This window comes from Malaclemys terrapin, chromosome 8 (genome assembly GCF_027887155.1).
Source record: "Malaclemys terrapin pileata isolate rMalTer1 chromosome 8, rMalTer1.hap1, whole genome shotgun sequence".
Classification (NCBI taxonomy): Eukaryota; Metazoa; Chordata; order Testudines; family Emydidae; genus Malaclemys; species Malaclemys terrapin.
Genome location: NC_071512.1, coordinates 6,402,699 through 6,422,684, shown reverse-complemented (window position 1 = coordinate 6,422,684; position 19,986 = coordinate 6,402,699). Strand labels below are relative to the sequence as shown.

Sequence of the window (19,986 nt, the reverse complement as noted above, 5' to 3'; positions counted from 1 at the left end):
GTTTAACTTACCAAAATCTGCAATCAATTTTCCTGGCTGCCCCCAATCAAGTGGCCCCTTGCTAGAGCCCTGCAGGTTTATGAACTCTGAAGAGCTATAAAGGCTTTTTACTGGCTGATTTTCTTTATTTCAAATTGGAGTGTGACGGGCTCATGGCTGGACAAAGTACCAATTAACCACGCAGCCTGCCCAGCGTGCGCGGCTTGTGGCCGTTGCTTGCCTTGCTGATGTTTTGGGGTTTGGAAGTTTGCTGCAGTCCTGGAGCAGGGACGACATGCTCTTTCCCCTGAGTCCAGTCGCAGAGCTCATCAGGACGTTCTCATTTCAATGCCTTTCCCCCGGCCCTGGCCACAGGTACGAATGCTGGGGGAGAGACGCCCTGTTTCGGACTCTGGCACAGAGGGGAGCCCTGCTGCACTGCCTGTAGAAACTGGATCGGTTTCATGCCCCTTTGGCTAGGTGTTGGTTTGGCAGCCAGGGGGACAGGATGGAAGCCTTGAGCTGACATTGGCATGGTCATATCCAGGTTTGTCTATCCAAGGGCCACGCTGGCCATTTGCCAGAAGCCCGGGGCGTGCACCTCGTTTGTACGGACTGGGGCAGATTGCAGTCATCCGTGTTTTTCTGCCAGATCCCAGCATGCACTGGTTCATGGAGCATGGCGTTCCGGCACCACCAGTCTGCACTGCCTGCACCTGCTGCTTGGAGTGAGACGGGGCGTTTCCTGTTGGAACCTCTGGCCTCTGCGCTGGGCACTCCTCTGGGCTGAAGGGGAAGGTTCCTGGGTGTTGCCTTGCATGATTCTATGGGTCACATTTGAACCCTAAGTTGCACGTCAGCCCCCACTGTGTTAGTGCACCACAGAGAGGCAAACAACCAAATCAGGAAGTGTGTGTTTCCCATTGCCCTGGGCTGTGCTATCTCTCTGCTCCTTGCCTGCTGATTAGCAAGCTATTTGTGTGCAAACAGCCTATTGCTCCGAACTGCTCACTCTTCCCCTCCCGTGACTAGGCCAGAATGATTCAGCACCAGAGAAGCACTTTGTCATGGGGAGCTCTGGCTTCGGAGGGCATGTCTACACTGCACGCTAAGCCGAAGTCTGGGGGACCTGAGCTTGTATTTCCAAGCCCATGCTTCAGTGTCCACACTGCATTCTAAACCTGGGCTCACAATGGCGGGACCCAGGTCTCACATGCTGCACTGTCATAGAATCATAGACTTTAAAGTCAGAAGGGACCATTATGATCATCTAGTCCAGGAGTAGGCAACCTATGGCACGTGTGCCGAAGGTGGCACGTGAGCTGATTTTCAGTGGCACTCACACTGCCCGGGTCCTGGCCACCGGTCCGGGGGGCTCTGCATGTTAATTTAATTTTAAATGAAGCTTCTTAAACATTTTAAAAACCTTATTTACTTTACATACAACAATAGTTTAGGTATATATTATAGACTTATAGAAAGAGACCTTCTAAAAAACGTTAAAATGTATGACTGGCACGCGCAACCTTAAATTAGAGTGAATAAATGAAGACTCGTCACACCACTGCTGAAAGGTTGCCGACCCCTGATCTAGTCTGACCTCCTGCACAATGCAGGCTACAGAATCTCACCCACCCACTCCTGTATCAAACCTGTGTCTGAGCCATTGAAGTCCTCAAATCATGGTTTAAAGACTTCAGGGTGCGCAGACCTTTTGAGTCAGGTCTGCGGCTTGACCTGCAGCCACCCTGCAAAATGCCAGGGCTTGGACCCAAGTCTCGTGGGACTCGGGCTCTGATTCTCTCTCTACCCGGGCCCTAAGTCCCATGTCCTGAGTGCTTGCTGACTTAAGTCGGCCTGATTTGTGTGTGGACAGAAGAGGGGCCAGGGCTCAAACCTGAGTCACAGCCTGGGTTTAGGGTGTAGTGTAGACATCCCTGATACTGCAGAATGAATGAACTCCTCCCAGCCCCCTTTGACACCTCCAGTGGTTTATGTAGAAACAGATGATTATTTATTTATTATTGGCTGTATCGTGGTAGCACCTAGAGGCTCCAAATGAGGCCACTGTATGAATACAAAGCAAGAGAGGTCCCCTGCCTCAAATAGCTCGCCGCTGCAATTGACCGCAGACACAGCGGGAGAGAAAGTATTATCCCATTGTACCAAAGGGGACTGAGGTGCAAAGAGATGAAGTGACTTGCCCAAGGTCACACTTGAAGTCTTAGGCAGAGCAGGGACTCCTGCGTCCCAGGCCCCTGTTTCAGCCACAAAACCAGCCTTCTCTATGACGAGCCCCTAAAGGACAGCCCTAGTGAAGAAGAGGCAGGTGCAGGCAAATTCCCCTGCTGAGCAAGAGAGGGCAGCGTGGAAGGTTTTGCCACTTGGTCCATGACTCCAGACCTGTCTCTACATTGCTTTAGGCCAGCGGCAGATATGTCATCCACCCTTCTGCCTCCTCCCCTCCCTACTGGACCAGTTGAGTGACTAGAGCTGTTGAAAGCTGCAAGTCATTTGACACGGCCTCTGGAGAGTCCAACAGGGCTTTTGAGACACAATGGGGGTAACAGGGAAACTTCCTTTCCTTTGGCACCAACACTGCATAGTCCCCCGGGTCCCACCACAGCTCCATTACCACCACCTGTCACGCTTTGCCTGCAGTCTTTGGGTTTGGCTCACTCTACAAGTGCCCCAATGGGACAACCAAACTCCAACCTCTCCCTGTAATTCAGCGGTCACTGTCTGTGACAGGGGCCCTTTTGCTTTGGAATTCTCCAGATCTCTTACTCTTCGGGGGGTGACGTCGCTGCTAAAAGTAATCAATCATTTGGCTCAGCGGGGAACAGCCCCAGAGAGCTCGGAAGAACTGTGTCCAGGTGAAAGAGAAACCTTGACGGCTTTGGAAGTTGCCCGTTTTTCCTTTTCTGTTTAGATTTTGCCAGGCTCCAGATCCCTGATGGAATGCTTTTCCGGAGAGCTGGATACGGGCTGCATTTATATTCCAGTGTAAGTGCTTTCATATAGGTGGCTAATGCCTTCAGTATGTCCGAAATATACCATATGCTGGAAACAAAAGGGGCTCTGTGCTATTAAAGTTTCCTTTCCCCCCTCCCTCCCTCTCTCCCCCCCCCCCCTCTCCCCCCTTTTCACCCTGCCCTCCTCCGTTCCTGCTCAGGCTGCCGAGGGAGACAGAGGAGACCCAGTTGCTCTGTGAGATGCAGGCTGAAGTGGCCGGGGAAGGAAGATTCTCAGCCTGTCAGTGCCCACCCTGCCTTGGGGCCCTCGCTCTCCAGAAGCAGGTAAGTGAGTAGGGTAGGGGCTGGGGAGATGGCGAATAGCCGAGGTTGGGGGTTGCCTCCGGATGAGCAGACAGCGGGTGAGGAAACCACATGGCGATCAGATGTTTGGTGTTTTCCTGCTGAAGAAGGAAAGTAGGACAGGGAGAAAGAGCGGAAGAAAGCCGGGCAGAGGGAAAAGGGAAAGAGAAAGCACAGTGCGATATCAGAGTAATAATGATACTGCAGGAACTTCTTCTTCCATCTATAGACTAGCTCCCAGCTGGAGTTACTCCATGGAGTTCAGGTTGCAGACTGAGGCAAGGTATTCCCTCCTACCCCTCAAAATGCAACTGCCCGTTCCTCCCTGACACAGCAGCTGGCTGTGAGTTGTAAATGCTGTCCGTGGAGCAGGACTGTCCTAGCTGGGCTGAGGGATGCTGGCCAGGTCTTGCTTTTGGTAGCCGTTCATGTGCTCAAGGGCTTAGCTCTAAGGATGTGTAACTGCAAGGCATTTCCTCCTACCTATTGCAGGGAAGGATGCGTGAGCCCCCTCCTGCCCCGAACAATATCCCTTTCATTACCCAGGGGCTGGGCAATAAGGGGGAGCGATATCAGATGGTCTAGGAGGAGCCAATCAGTGTAGCTCTGGGCAGAAGGACTCTGGATTCCGCTGTCTGAGGCCACCAGAGAAATAAAACTGACCCTGTGTGCAGGCTGGAGAGGGTGAGCTGATCCCCTTCTCCCTACCAGCTCCCCTTTCTTTTTCCTGTGGGGTACATGGTCAATTCTGTGACTAGGCAGAAGGGGAGCTGGTAGAGAGGCCAAGCTGTCCTGCTGGGCACACTTATTGGTCTTTGTCACTGTAAAAAATGCTCCCAGCTGCCAGTCACTCCAGATACGGACGCCCTCCCACCCAAGGAGGGAAGGGGTGAAGTAAATGCGGCCGATGGATTATCTGTGGCTCCTCTCCCCTTCTGCCGGATCCTGGATGTGTGAAGGGGTTGATATCTATCCCAACCACGAAAGGCCCTTGGTCCCACTTCAGAATCCCGTAGAATATGTGAGCTGTCCCTGTGTGCAGCCAGGCTGCCAGGAGGCGTCATGTCTCTCTGGAGTGGTGGGGGGACGAAGGTAGAAGGCGAGGGAAGGAGGAACGGGAATGAGATGAAATGAGAGGATGAGAAATGCCATGCGGTAGAATTGCTACTGCAACACGATGGGAGAGTCCTGTCCTCCTGTCACATCACTGGCCTATCACAGGCTGCCTTCAAGGGGAGATGGCGCCGCTCCTTGCTGATGCCACAGGAGAGATGGGCAAAGACCATTGGGCTACCCAGTCCCTCCCCCCCTTGCCAGTGCAGGGCTCTTCCCTGCACGGTGTTCGGCACTGCTTGGTCCAGTCTCGGGTTAAACGGCTGAGGCCATGGGGCTCCCATCACTTCCCGGGGAGCAGAAATCCTCCTTTCTTCCTTCTCCAAATCCTGAGCGGCTTCCGTAGACACAGCACCCCTTGGCGTCAGTGGGATTGGCAGGTGCTCAGCGCACTTTCAGGATCTGGTCCAATGGGAGAGTTACCTGAGTAAGAGCTTCAGGGCTTGGCCCTGTTAAAATAACCATCTGGTTCTGTGTTGTAGGGACGGAGCATAGGATACAGAGGTAGGGCTGCCCCACTCCTCCTCCAAAAACACTTCCAAATGCAAGTGATGGAAGTGAAAAGGTGAGGGATGGCATCTGCAGGTGTCACCCACATGCCCCCCTGTTGGCATTCAGCTCAGGATACCGCTTCCCTGCTATGTCCGTCCAGTGCACCTTCAGCAAGAAGCTGCGGAGGGGGAAATCTCAGTTGGCCAGCGGAGGGCGCTGTATTGGGGCCCAACAGAGGAGCTGGTAAAGGTGTGGGAAGCTCATCCAAAAAGCCAAGGCAGGAAGAAGGAGCCCCTAGGGAGTGGGGGAGATGGGAAAGAAATAGGGATGCAGTGAAAGCAAGACTTAGACTGGGGGTGGGCAAGTGGGATGCAGAGTCTGATGAGGCTCCCTGGAGCTGGTGCAGGGGAGAAAGGCACCTCCGTAGGTGCAGATAAGCACAAAGAAAGTTTTGAGGCCGTTCTGGGACCACAGAACATCAATTGGAGCTGGAGTACATAAGGGGTGTCATTCACAGAGCTGGTCCGCCAACAGAGTGTCCTGCACGGAAGGGGTTAAAGAGAGCAGGAAAGGAGGATGATAAAGAAAACAGAAAATCCAGGAGTGAACCGACAGCCTGGGGGCTGTTTGGACTGGCTTGAATATGCCCTCAGTGTGTTTCTTTCTACTGCACAGGCATTTTGCGAGAACTAGATCCAGACTGACACACACACACAAATATTCACACACCCCTTGCTACCGAGCTTTCAGATTCCAGACCCGACTGGACAGACAGTAAAACTGCCTTCTGCAGAGTTCTCTCCCTGTTACAAACATGTCCAGGCGTTTCTGGAACTTCCCTTTGAAGGTGAAAATATTTCATACCAGTCATTACCACCACAGCCCCCGCATCCGTCACCGAACGTAATTAATTGATTTGAAATCCCTCGCATTGGCTTTGAAATGCAATAGTATTAGATTAGATCTTGCTTTCAAAGCAGACCTGTCTCACAGGGAGACTGTACTACCGTTAGTTGCACAGTCCAGCTACCACGGTGGGCGTGCTCGGATTGTCATGCTACCCCTCTGGCAGTGGAAATGTCTCACGGTTGCTCAGGATATGACTGTGCTGGGGAGAGCAGTGGGAAACCACCAGAGTCACTTATTACAATGACCAGGCCAGATAGCATCATCGCGTCTGTATTGCTCACAAAATGGGATATGTTCAAACTAGCTTCCCCGTTTCAAGGCTAGCGGAATGAAGCTGCCCAGAACAGTTAGTGCCTGAGATGGAACTGGGATGAAATGAAGCTTGACTGATTTCCTATACTGGAAAAAATTTAATTTCCATTTCTCGAGATATGGTGGGACCATGCTGTAGTATCATCAGAGGGTTCACAGAGCAACCTCGCTATGGGCCAGATTCGGAGCTCAGGGACACGCTACAAATTCAGAGTAACTCCCTGTCTTCTCACTGCGGAACCAAGCCTGTCTGTGCACCTATCTAATCTCACCTCTGTAGTATCCCTTAGGCCCCAGGGAAGTCAATGGGCCAAATGCTGAGGTTTTTACTCACTCATTGTTTCCCAGCACAGTTCAATCCTTGAGGGGGCCAGTTGGGGATTTAGTTGGGGATTGGTCCTGCTTTGAGCAGGGGGTTGGACTAGATGACCTCCTGAGCTCCCTTCCAACCCTGTTATTCTATGAAACTCCCAGCAATTTCAAGAGGAGCTGCTCCTGCCCCTCTGGGTTTGGGTCATTGACTTCAAAGGAAGTTTGCTTGAGTAAGGACTGAGTAAGTGACATCAATGAGCGATGAAGGGACTCAGAATCTTGCAGCAGCAGGCCCTGGTTGATGGGTGACCCCTTGCTTGTCCAGGAAAGGGAGTGCTGGCCTCAAGGAGCAAGATACCCATGAAGCATCTCTCAAGGTGCCGTGGAAACACCTGGCTCTTGGTAATGGTGTGGCAGGATCGGAAGGTGGGTGTGCTCTCAGGGACCTGACAGCTGGTTATCTGCTCCACCAGGAGTCCAATTGTTCTGCGAGCATGTGCAGGTGCTTTGGAGACACCTGCTCCAGGGGCTCTTGTTTCAACTTCCCTTGGAACATGGCCCTGAGTGCTTCCATCCAGCCATGCAGGGTCAAAGTACCTGGCATGGATGAGGAAAACCAGTTGTCTTGCTAGAGCTTTACTGGGCCCCAATCTTGTCACAGGATAGAGGTCCAGGATAGGGAGAGGGCAAAGTGATGCCGCAGCGAGGCGGTAAGGAGCCAGTGTGATGCAGGCTGCTCTCTAGGGAGGCTCAGGGTAGGAAGGGAAGGGAAGGCCAGGAGGTCCCTAACAAAGACAGCAACCTGTACCAGCTTCCATTGGAAGGCCAGGTTCTACTTACACATTTAAAGTGAGGCATAACGTTGTCCTCATGCAATTTTTTCTTGGTAAGATTATAGGCTAAACAGAGGCATTGGGCCTCCGAAGATCTAGATTCAACTCCTGTCTCCGCTGCTAAATGGGGATAGGAATCCTTTCTCCCTCCTTGTCTATTTAGAGTGTAAGTTCTTCCGGGAAGGGACTGTCCCTTACCATGTGTTGGTACTGTGCCTAGCACGATGGGGCTCTGATCTCAGTTGGGGTCACCAGGAGCTGCTATAGTGCAAATAATACTGATCAAATAGAAAAAACTCTAGCTGTTTTTGAAGCTTACCGTTTGATTTCAAGAGAGACAAGGTGGGGGAGGTAATATTGAGACAGTTTTCTACAGCGATTGGGTGGTGGGATTGTGACCTCTTAAGGAACTGTCAATTACAGTGGGGTGAACAATGGATTTTTCGGTTTGTTGGCCATTTCAAAAAGTTTGGGGGGGACTATTTCAGATTGGATCAAAAGTGAACCTTTTTGGCAAATTGAAAAGTCGGAAAAAAACTTTCTGGTCAAACAAATGTTTTTTTGAACTTGGCAATTTTTAATGGTTTTGAGTATTAAAATAAAATTAATGGAAATTTCAACATGAAAAGTTGTTTTGAACCAAAAAAAAATCAGAATGTTTCATTTCCAAAATATCAGCAAAACATTTTGATTTTTTTCAGAAGTTTTTTTTCTCCCTAAATGAACAATTCGACAAAATCAACATGAATTGATGTGACATTTCAGTGTCTGCATTTTGTGCCAAAAAATGTTTCAGGCGAAAAATTTTGCTCGGCTCTATTGCCAATCATCGCTTACTTACTTTGCATACTGCAGTCTTGTTTAAGTCGGCTTTTCAAGTTATCTTGGTGTTTTGCATCGTTTACAGGTCATATTTCATATCGACCATGTTGCAGCTGTGAAATAGAGCACAGCGGTTATAATATGGCCAAAAGAAGGACTGATTTCCAGCTGCAGTGCGGATTTTAACGACAGAGCAGAACCTTGCCAATTTGCACTGCTGATTGGGAAACCCATTGCAAGTTGCTGAATATTGCCCATTTTATTGGGAACATACGTTAAAAAAACAAAGTGGGATACCGCCTCACAAAACACACTTTGCTCCTTTATTTGACACGTGGTTTGGCTTTCGTTATTTATGATTCTTCCTCAGATGCTAGCATACATTCAGCTGTATATTTTATAAATGTCCTGAAGTCTTAGGAACGTCAGACCTCCGTACAGCATCTGCTAAATCTTTGCCGAGAAGGTTGAGTGTGTGGGTGAGCAAAGGGAGGGAGGAGGATCGGCTGTATATGGCATTTGCAAATGTCTGTACATACACAGCCTTGCAAAATCCTTCTCACTCAGGCTGAGTAAATTTTTTTTTTTTGGACAGGTGTGTAAAATATGAGGTTTTCTTTCTCGTAAATCATCCGGCTAAGGGCAGGTGCCTGGGCTGATAAATTTTGCAAGGCTGTATGTTGCAAAACTCCCATTTCTCCCTCTGTATCAGATATATGTTGAGTCACAAAGTTCAGATCCTGAACAGAGTCCAAACTTCCGCATATTTCATTGGTGCCCAGATCCGGCCTTCTGCTTTGGCTCAAAATAGAGGTCGGTTCAAGTCACAGGATTTGGCTTCAGAGCTGAACTTCCCCAGCGTTTGGGAGTGGGGAGCAAACCGGTACCCTGATTTGAGCCCATCTCAGTCATAAACACACACAACGTCCCTATTATTGTTTTTATAACAGTAGGACGTGAGTTCTAGTCCCAGCTCTGCCACTGACCTGCTGCGGGATCCAGGGCAAGTCACTTAGCTTCTTTGTGCCTTTGTTTCCGCTCTGCCCCTTTGTCTGTCTTGTTTCCTTAGACTGGAAGCTCTCCAGGGCAGGGACTCTCTCGCTATGTGTCTGTACGGTGCCAGCACAAGCTGGGTTGGGCTTTAGGAGTGAAATTCCCTCCTGGGCAGAAGACCAGCACATGGTGATGCGTGATTTAAACTCCACTTTAGTTCCGAGAGGCTAAGCGACAGCACTCAGGGCGCAGCTCCACAAAAATAAAACCCCCATGGCTGGCCCGGGTCAGCTGACTGGGGCTCCGGGGCTGAAAACTCGTTGTGTAGACGTTCGGGCTTGGGCTGGAGCCGGGGTCTGGGACCCTGCGAGGGTGGTGGGTTTGGGATGCTTTTTAGTCAGAGTGGCCCATACGCATGTGAGGGCCTTCTGGGGCTCATGGGAGAAAGGATCCTTTTGTCACAAAATACAAACTAGCCGCCCTCTTCGCACCGCGGGGCAGAGCTGCACAAAGTGCCCAGGGACAACACGAGGGCAGCTCTCGCACCAGGAGGGGAACCTGTGCATGGGGCACCCCCCACCCTCCCAGTGTCACTCCTACCTCCCGCCCCCATCAGCCTTTTCTCAATCACCTCTAGGCCAAGTGCTCGGGTCAGCAGAGGGAGCTACCATGGGTCAGCCAGTGCCAGGAAGCCACTGGCTTCGTGCCCCTAGCTGAGCGCTCAAGAGACTCATGACCCCACAACCATCAGGGGCCAGCAGCGGGAATAGCCCCTGGGCTGCGGGGAGTAGCTGCAGTCAGGCTCCAAGAGGCCTTGGCGCTTTGTTGAGGATCCTCTTTCTCGTTTCACTCAACTAACTGCATCCCATGGAGTCCTGAGGCGGGGGAGGATCACGGCAAGGTGGGCATGGGGTGGAGCCCACAGGCCTGGAAGCTCCTGCAGTGAAGCAGTGGGTGAAGGGGTTTAAACGGATACCCCTCCCACCCCCCACTATTCTCCCCTCCGCCTCAATTTTTGCAGCGTCTCCTCAGCTCCGTTCCGGCGCAAAGGTAATTGAAAAGACGGCAGCGCGGTGCCAACAAGACACCCGCCAAACAGCCCCGCTCCAGCCACTTGCTCTTCTCCTGATCCCCACCCCCAACCCCCATGCTACCACGTCTCAGCTGGTGCAAGGCAGGGACAGGGGTTTTCCCAGGTGTTGGTGGTTTGCCCAGTGAGCACCGGCGCCCCCGCACCCTCAGGAAGGGGGAGGTCGTGGGGTCCCTGACTGCGAGGCGCGCACTGAGGACAGGCGCTCTGGAATATTGTTTTTTCCATCCTGGTTTCCTCCAAGGTAGTAAATCAGCCACGGGAGACTCTTGTTGTTTTTCATATTGCATCAAACACTGCAGAGGGCAGAGCGCTGACATCAGGATTTCGGGCAGGCTTCCAAGGCCAGCCTGGCCCTGCCCCTTCACTGGGGCTACAGCAAGCCAGGGAGAAAGAATAAAATCGCCACAGGCCAGGCAGGTCCCGCAGCCTCTGCCTGAGGGCAGGTAAGAATCCCGCTGTCCCATGCTGGAACGGAGTATCCTAGAGACACCCTTTCCACATCCCACACTGCCAAGGGCTTTCCTAGAGATGCCCCCAGGCATGTCCCATGCTGGGATGGGCTGTCCCAGACACCATTCCCCTGTCCCATGCTGGCAGGGGCTTTCCTACAGACACCCCCGTCCCCTGCTTCCCAGAGACGACGTCCTACAGGGAGGGAACTGGCCAGTCTCCCACTAGGGAGGGAGCTGTCTCAGTATCCCCTGACTGGGAATGTCTTGTCTCCCCTGCTGAGGGCCTTTGGCTAGTCCCCAGGCCCCATGCTCTCAATGGATCACAGCCGGCCCATTCTCATTGTGGGCTAGGAGGCATTAGGGGGACAAGGAGAACGCCAAGGACAGGGCAGGTTTATCCCGAAGAGGAAGGTTTGGCCGGCTGTCCAGCACCACAGGCAGCATTTCAACCCGTCTTGGCCGGGTCCCCGGGAACACAGGGAGAGGTGGGCATCTGATCTGAGCTCGCAACAGATGGAGGGCGCCTGGGCACAGGGCTGCACTGTCAGCACTGGCTCCGCCCCAAGCACTCGGTTACAGCTATACCCGGAATGGCATCTGGGGAGATCAGCTGGTCCGCTTAAAGGAACCCTGTCCCCATTTCTGGGCCAGCATTGCCCCCTTTTAGCTCCTAGTGAGGTAATGCACTTTCCTTTGGTCTAGCCAGCTGTTCAGCTCCAGGGCTGCCTTTGCCTTCCCAGAAGGTTCTTGCTCATTTTCTAGCTGGCCTGTGAGGACTGTGGCCAGAGGAAATCAACGACTTGGCCAAAGGCACAGAATGCACCAGTGACCCAGCTGGAATTAGAATCCAAGACCCTCTGGTTGCCAGAGTCTTTTGCTTGAGCCATTGCCTCCCCCATGGTTCGTTGGTGTATCCAACCTGGGACTCACCCCAGGGAGGTGGGGGGAGGAGAGGAAGCAACCTGGCCACTTTGCCCTTCTCTCCTTTTGCTGACAGCCTTTCGTGGAACCCAGTAACAAAGTCTCCTGTTTGCATCAAACAGGCCCCGCAGCCCTTGCGCCGGGAGTCCTACCGGGACGCCCCCTCTCATTGACGGCTCCCGCTTGGCATGTCGGTTCCATTGTGGAGCGGCCGGTCTTCACCCCAATGTAAGTGGGGTGGGAGGGAGCAATTCCCTCGCCCTGAACTCCAGCCTGGACTGGCCTCCGAGCTTCCCACAGCTTGGGATTTCTGAGCGAGAGAGGTGCTCCGACCGGACTATTCGAGTTCCACAGCGCGGGGCACGCTGCTGGCGCAGACGGATGGGTGAGGATTCCCGCATTGATAGCTGCTGGGCTATTTTAGAAAGGGAGGGTCTGACCTTGTGATTCGAGCTGGGGACTTGGGGCCTGGACTCCTGGGTCCCTTCCACGGGCTTGCAGCATGACCTTGGGCGAGTAACTTAATACCGCTTTGTTCTCGTACAGCACCTTCCCTGTGAGGATCTCAGCGTGGTATCCTAGTGGGAATGAATCAGGTTGCACAAGGCCCTGCTGAGGATGACAGGGCGGTATCATTCTCCTTGTTTTACAGGTGCAGAAAATGAGGCCCAGAAAGGTTACTTAATAGGAAGGGAGAGCATGGACCCAGATGCCAGTCTCTTGGCTCCGGGGTCTAGGCCTTACCCTTCTGTTTTCTCTCTGCACTTCATCTGACACATTTGCAATTCAAAGGACAATAGTCCCAACTTCCCTGCGACCTAGTAATGCTTCTCGTTTGCAAAGAGGTTGGAGATCCTTGGATGAAAGGTGCTAAATCCAATAGGCTCCAGCAGATGGACGGTGCATCCCTGTAGCTGGTTTATGGGACCCAGCCTGCGGAGGGCCACAAGGGGGGGAAGATGCGCCCCTTAGCTGCTAGACATAATGGCGGGCTCTTTTCAATATAGGCACTGGACCCTGTCTTGACCTTAATCTCACCCCCAGTGTGAGAGCCAGACCCCTCACGGCCTTGTTCATCACCAGCCAACCATTCCAGTCTCCCCAAAATCAACCTGTCCTGGTGCAGCTGCTGTTTGGAACTTGGGGAGCAAAGGAAGTCAAGGCAGCATGGCTCCACTTTGCAACCAGGAGAGGGAGGAGGGACACAGGAGGTATTATGGAGGCACAGAGTTAATGCAGAGGTGGGTGCCCTGAGTTCTGAGGGCTCTTGGGGGATCTGCCAGCCCTACAAGCTGGCAGCCAAACTCAGCTGCTCCCGATGGAGCAAGGGGTAGGCAATTCTGGCAGTGCCAACATACGTCCGCCAATTCCTGTGCCCTCTGCAGGAGGGACTTGCTGTGGGGGCTATCCAGCCCTGAACACTTCATGCCATTTCTGTCATCTACTGGCCGTTCCAGGGGTGTCACAAGGGCAAGTCTGATGACACTCGCCAAGCGCTTTGCAGATGTGCCCCTTAGCACCTGGGTACATCATGGGCACTTTTAGGAGCAATGTATGGACCCCTCGACGCCTTGTCCATCACCAGCCAGCCACTCCAGCCTCCCCCAAAACATCCTGACTCATGAACATGGCCCACGCCAGCCTCCCTCCTGGAAGGTTGGAGGGCCCCGTGAGGCTGGGGGTGGCTTGGGCACATTGAGCTGTGCTGGCAACAGATGGGGCTGTCATACGGGAGGCTCTCGTCAGGCCCCTCTCGCAGGGATTGGCAGCACGAACGCCGCCAGCGCCTGCCAAAAATGTTTGTGTAGGAGGCAGAACGTTCACTTGAGTTTTCCCTTTTGCGGGGGTGGCCGGAGGGGGTGGGTGGGGGGCGGAGTTTGCTCAGGGTCAGATGCAGTGGAGTCGGAAGAGAAATAGACCATGGAGAGGAAGATTGTTTCCCTGCCCCCTTGGCACAAGTTTAAAACTTGAACTTTTCTTACCGAAGCCAAAGTCTGTTCTCCTAGGGCCCCGCTCCGGCCAAGTGCTGACTAGGTGTGGAGGGTGCTCGGTGCCTCTTCACCCCATCTCAAAAAAGATATATTGGAATTGAAAAAGGTTCAGAAAAGGGCAACAAAAATGATTAGGGGTATAGAACGGCTTCTGTATAAGGAGAGATTAATAAGTCTGGGACTTTTCAGCTTGGAAAAGAGGCGACTAAGGGGGGATATGACAGAGGTCTATAAAATCACAAATGGTATAGAGAAAGTAAATAAGGAAGTCTTATTACTCCTTCTCATAATACAAGAACAAGGGGCCACCAAATGAAATTAATAGGTAGCAGGTTTAAAACAAATAAAAGGAAGTACTACTTCACACAACACACTGTCAACCTGTGGAACTCTTTGCCAGAGGATGTTGTGAAGGCCAAGACTATAACAGGGTTCAAAAAAGAGCTAGGTAAGTTCATGGAGGATAAGTCCATCAATGGCTATTACCCAGGATGGGCAGGGATGGTGTCCCAAGCCTCTGTTTGCCAGAAGCTGGGAATGGGCGACGGGATGGATCACTTGATGATTATCTGTTCTGTTCATTCCCTCTGGGGCACCTGGCATTGGCCACTGTCAGAAGACAGGATACTGGGCTAGATGGACCTTTGGTCTGACCCAGTACGGCTTTTCTTATCTTATGATGTAGATGGAATTCCCAGCCTGCAATTAAGGGAAATTTGCTATAGTTACAATCCAGGTATGAAAACCCTATTCTCTGGCAGTTCAGCCCAGCCCCAAATTGGATCTGGACCATTAAAGTTTAATTAGTTGTGTTCCTTGGATAAGTCACTGACCTGCATTTAAATATCTGAGAGGGCCATTGACTGACACAGAAGCTGAAAACGAACACTAGCCTCTTGTCTCAGCTAGAGTGACCAGATGTCCCGATTTTATAGGGACAGTTCCGATATTTGGGGCTTTTTCTTATATAGGCGCCTATTAACCGCCCCCCCTCCCCCCCCCCGCCCCCGTACTGATTTTTCACACTTGCTGTCTGGTCATCCCTAGTCTCAGGTTCCTTGTAAATGCCACTGAACGGCAAATGAAATAGGGGATTTGCCCTCCCAGCTCCCCGCTTTGCTCAGTTCCTCCTCCTGCTCCGCCTCGCGGGTTCTGCCCCATACTGGGCTTCGTATAGCGAGGGCCCAGCTAATCCTATGTGCAGCATGGGCAACAGCAGCCGTTCTCCAGGAAGGTTGTGGCCCATTTGTATTCGCCCGCTCCACGCAGACGTGCCAGTCAGTCGATGCGGGGCAGCACAGTCTGTTTCAGCTCGGCGCAGCGGCTCGTCCTTGAAGGAGTGAAGTGATGTGGGAGCCGCCCTTGCTTTTGAGCAGCGAGAGGAGTTTTTGGAGAGTGAGAGGTGCAGCAAGAGCCTCCTCTGCTCATGGACAAGTCAAGTGAAATGTTCTTTTCCTAGTCAGGTTACCAATTCAGGCTAGCTTCTGCTGGCATTACCCATGTTGAGAGGCTCCTGGCTCCTTCAGTAGCCCAGCTGAAATCAGCGGAGCAGCTCACCGTAAGGTACTACTCATCATCAGTAATGACATCGGAACCTGCCCCTACATGACGAGTATTTGCTGGGGAACAGGCATAACTGGGCACAATTTTGTGGTGAATGTTTGCATGTGAAAAATGGCCACAATTTCATTTCAGGCCATTTTGCACCCACCAGAGTTTTTGTTCCTTATGAAACACCTCTGGTGAAACAAGAGGTTTCGTTTGGAAATGTTGTGGAAATTTCCATTTCCATGTGCAAATTGGACTCAGCCCAAAGGGAAAATTGAAATGTGAAGGCATGAAGAATGCTGAAGTCTCTGCTCAGAAATGGGACGCACCTTTGAATGAAGGTTTTCAGACTGATACGGGTTCTCGTGGAAGCTTGTGGGGGGGAAAGGGATTGAATGAGAGGGCATAGATTATTCATGTGCTTCATGCCGGCATATTGCCATGATGACTAGTCCATTAATGAAACCTTCCAGTGATGGGAGGGAGGAAAGAGATTCTGAAAGGGAACCCTCTGTGAATAGTTGTCATACAACCAACTGAGCAGTTGAGCCTAGGATGGGTTTGGTTAGCTTAGGCAACTTTCTCTTTGCCCACATTTCAGATAAACCAGAGGCATAGAGCCTTCTTCAGATGACAAAAGGCAGGTCCAGGTGGCTCAAGAGACATCAGGTGGCTTGTAGCATGTCCCAGTTAAGATATAAATGACCTCCAGCATATAATGGACATAGGGATAGATACTTAGATTGTAAGGTCTTTGGGGCAGGGGCCGTCTCTTGGTTTTGGGCGTGTACCATACGGGTCTCAGGTCCTACTATAATCACAATTAGGCAGAGGTCTCTGAATGGCAGTGCACTAAGGAATGAAACTTAAGTACCACGGGGCTGTGATATAAGCACAGGGCTTTTGGATTTTACGTAATTAAACAGATCAAAAGGGATTCCCTCCAGGGGCATTTCCCCTGCTTTGGACTCTGCCATTACACACATGATAGCCCATACCCTGCCCCACACGTGTTGTTACCCTTCTCCTTTAACAGACACACTGTGCTATTGTGCACCCTGTTCTGCACCCATGCTAATGCTCAGGGCAAGGAGAGCGAAACAACTATGGTCCTGTCCATGCTTGCCCTGAAACCATGTTAGTCAATCCATATTGCAACACAGCCTGGCTTAGCCGGGTGCTACCAAGAGGAGTCAATGGGAGTTTTGTCATTAGCTAGTCGGAGTGGGCTTGAGTGCACCATTGCTGTTCCTGGTCTGGTGTGACCAGACATCAGCCAAGTTAGACGCTATTTCACCAAACCATGCAAACAGCCTGAAGGGCCGCTTCAAAGGAGCCTTCCCACCACAGCGAGACTGATCCTCAAATCACCACCACCCCCTTCCACACCAGCCCCCACCTGAAACAAACAGTCGGACCAAACTGTAACCCAGACAGAGTGGAAACCTGAACAAGGAGCAATGCCACAGACTCTATGAAGCCCACTAGGGTCTTTGCTATTGCTATGGGCACCCAGACACGACACTGAGCGGTGGCAGAAAAAACTCCTTAGACAGATAACATGGCTCATCTCTCTCTGCTCTAGCCAGGAATCCCGGGTTAACACTGGGTTAGAAAGAACTCCCCCAACTCTTACTATTATGGATTCAGTAACATGGCCAGAGGGCCTAGACCAGTTCGAAATATTATCACGTCCTAGCTGGTGCCCTCACTGGATGGATTTTGTATGGTACAGACAGAAATCTCCTCTCCCCTGTCCCATGCTGGGTGGACCCCATATGGTACGGACAGGAATAGAGGTTCTTCCCCTGCTTCCAGCCAGGCCCAATGCAGAGCCCAGGTCAGCCTTCCCTCTTTGCCCCGTGAATTCCTTTCTGTTCTATTCCCCTTGAGGTCATTAGCCTGGGGATGTAACTGGACAGGGAGTAGCAGTAATGTTGCCACCACAGAACGTGTGGAATTTATCACTGGTCTTGAGTCATCAATAGAACCTGATTCAGGGCTTTGTCATCTCATCCTCAAAAAACCCACAAGGGATGAATGTGATGAATAAGATAACTAATACAGGCCCTGGCAGAGGAGTGGAATTAACCCTTTCCTCGCATGGCAGTGGGGAATCCAGGCACCCAGCAACCCTGCAGTTAAGTACTAATAAATTAATCAGGTCTTTCTCTTCTCTCCCCTACAGAATGCAACTTTCTTGTCTCCTTGTTCCCCCAGGGCACGTTGAGTTCCAGCACATCACCACAGCCCTTCTCCTTTTCTCACATCACACGGGCCAGGTCACTCCTCAAAGATATGATCGTGGAGGTTTCCTGATGGGCCACGTGGCCTTTGCTGCCTGGGAGCTGGGAGGGTGATGTGGGTGGATTCCATGAGCGGATCCTGGCAGAGACTGCCTCTCCCAGGCCCCCCTCTTATGTTATTTTAATAGGAGGGGAACATCTGGATCATTATTATTGTCTTTTCTACACAATTCTCCCTAGATGAAGTGTGCAGTGTTAGGATCACAGGAATCGCCGCACTGGTTCAGACCAGAGCAGGCCCATATTTGCCGATATGCTCACATCTGTCATGCTTTCCATTTTGTTCGCTCAGGTTCCTGGTCTTTGAAGCTGCCTCATCTGCCTGATGCACCTTTGGAAAAGGAAAATCCCCAGAAAAGGCTCCTCCCTGATGTTTCCTCAGTCCAGTCTTCCACTCTCCCCTGCTAGGAGATCTGGGGACTGCAGCGAAAAACAAAGAAGATTCAGATGGTCTTTGGGGACTCAGATGTCACAGCTAAAAACACGTGGTTCCTCTTTGGAAAAAGAAACCACACCTGCTCTCAGTAACACCCATATCCCAATGTACGGGAAAGCTCTCAGGTTAGGGTGAAGATCAGCTCCCACAAGTAACCCGGACATTCTCCCCTGCAACAGTGGATTATTCTATGGGATTATCCCATACAGGAGAGAGTCCCCAGAGTATGGACAATAGGCTGAGCCTTAAGACTCTTGAAAGGCCATAAAGCATTGAACCCTGCCCAAAGAGACTGCAGAAAGAGAGTACAATGCTGAAGGCAACGTTACTGCAGCCTTGTCTCCAATCTCAGCCTCGCTGTGCCGGGTCCAGTGAAAGGTGCCAGCATTCTTATGGCTTTGAGACTCTACAGGTGGACCCAGAAGTGGGCTATGGCTGTTTGGTTCTGCAGCAGGAGAAAGAGATGGAAGGCAACCAAAGGTGCCAGCCAACTGCAGCCATTTGCCCTTTTAACCTGAAGGAGCAGGAGGAAAAGAATGAATTGCCAGGAGGAAAATTGAGAGAGCATCTCCAGCGGGAGAGCAGGAATACCAATGGAGACATGCTGGGGCCCAAATTCCACAGCTATGGCTTGGCATCTGCTGGTGGGTACCCAGCTACAAGAGACTCCCCACAGTCTGCCCCAGAGCTGCTTCCTTCTGGGGCTAGCACCGGAGCTGACCCCAGCGAAGAATGGAAAGTGGTGAAGGTTAAACGAGTCCTCATTTACCCTGCTGGCGAGCCGCGGAAAGCAAGTAAGCAAAGTGCCTTCTTCCCCCTTCCCCACACGGCTCTGTCACACCCCCTCTGCAAGGCTATGTGTCACCCAGGCTAAGTGTAATAATTGGGGGCCTAACGTGTTATCCACCATACGTACATAAGAATGGCCCTACTGGGTCAGAATACCCCAGTATTCTGTCTTCTGACAGTGGCCAATGCCAGGGGCCCCAGAGGGAGTGAACAGAACAGGGAATCATCAAGTGATCCATTGCCTGTCACCCATTCCCATCTGCTTCTGGCAAACAGAGGCTAGGGACACCATTCCTGCCCACAGGGCTGACGAGAGGGCCGGGGGAAGCCGGTACAAATTACCAGGGCCTGGCTTCCCCCGCTTCTCGTCGGCCCTGTTTAGCTGGTCCGCCCTTGCTGGGGGGCCCCAAAAAATTTTTTCACCGGGGCCTGAACCCGCCCTCGGCGGCCCTGCCTGCCCATCCTGGCTAATAGCCATTGATGGACCTATCCTCCATGAACTTATCTAGTTCTTTTTTGAACCCTGTTATGGTCTTGGCCTTCACAACATCCTCTGGCAAGGAGTTCCACAGGTTGACTGTGCGTTGTGTGAAGAAATACTTCCTTTTATTTGTTTTAAACCTGCTGCCTATTAATTTAATTTGGTGACCTCTAGTTCTTGTGTTATGAGAAGTAGTAAACAACACTTCCTTATCTACTTTCTCTACACCAGTCATGATTTTATAGACCTCAATCATATCTCCCCTTAGCCAAGTAGAGTGATTTCCACAGCTCCTCCTGGGACAATCCCCTGGCCGGCCTGCCCAGTCAGACACAGGAAAACACCCAACCGCCCTAATTTCCTAGGGGAAAGCCCAGTGACATCCTAAGGGGCGTGGATGCCTGGAGCTTCTTCATTACCGCACAGTTTCAACAGATGGAAATCCCGAATCTTTCCAAGTGCAGTGTGTGTGTGGGGGGGGGTGTATGGGGGGAGAGATGTGATTTACAGGAAGCAGCCATCTCATGTTCCCTGATTAAAGGCCCGGTTGATTGATAGAGCTGTTGGAGCTTCTCGGATCCTTTTCTGTGTGTGAATTCAGTGCCAGGTGCTGGGTTACTCTCGCCGGACACTGCAACCTTCCCCTTAGCCACAGAACAGACACGCCCCCCCCCTCACCCCCAGTCCTTTGTGGAAGGAAGGATGCCTCATTCTCCATGGCCTAGTGAGTCTGTGGGTCCTTCGCTGAGGCTGCCAGGAAGGATGCTGGCTCTGGTCAACTCCGGGGGCTTTTTCTGGATGTGGACACCTGTCCGCTTGTAGCGGGAGTGGTACGTCCAATTCATTTCATCCCAGCTCCTGATCAGCCATCAGAGGATAACTTGTGG

At 51.8% G+C, this 19,986-nt stretch overlaps 1 protein-coding gene across 4 annotated transcripts in view; it reads left to right on the top strand.

Moving 5' to 3' along the window:
- Positions 1 to 278: 278 nt before the first annotated feature.
- SYNPO (synaptopodin) overlaps positions 279 to 19,986 on the top strand; it is a 60,041-nt gene continuing 40,333 nt past the window's right edge. The window contains exons 1-4 of one of the 4 annotated variants that reach the window (XM_054037177.1): positions 279 to 354; positions 2,912 to 2,985; positions 3,155 to 3,278; positions 17,686 to 18,623. In XM_054037177.1, coding sequence (XP_053893152.1) covers positions 18,140 to 18,623 — 484 coding nt within the window. In that variant the 5' untranslated portion in view covers positions 279 to 354; positions 2,912 to 2,985; positions 3,155 to 3,278; positions 17,686 to 18,139. Of the gene's footprint in view, positions 355 to 2,911; positions 2,986 to 3,154; positions 3,279 to 6,844; positions 6,861 to 10,547; positions 10,619 to 11,842; positions 11,934 to 17,685; positions 18,624 to 19,986 lie in introns of those variants that run through there. The other 3 variants (XM_054037180.1, XM_054037178.1, XM_054037179.1) reach the window with 3 other exon arrangements.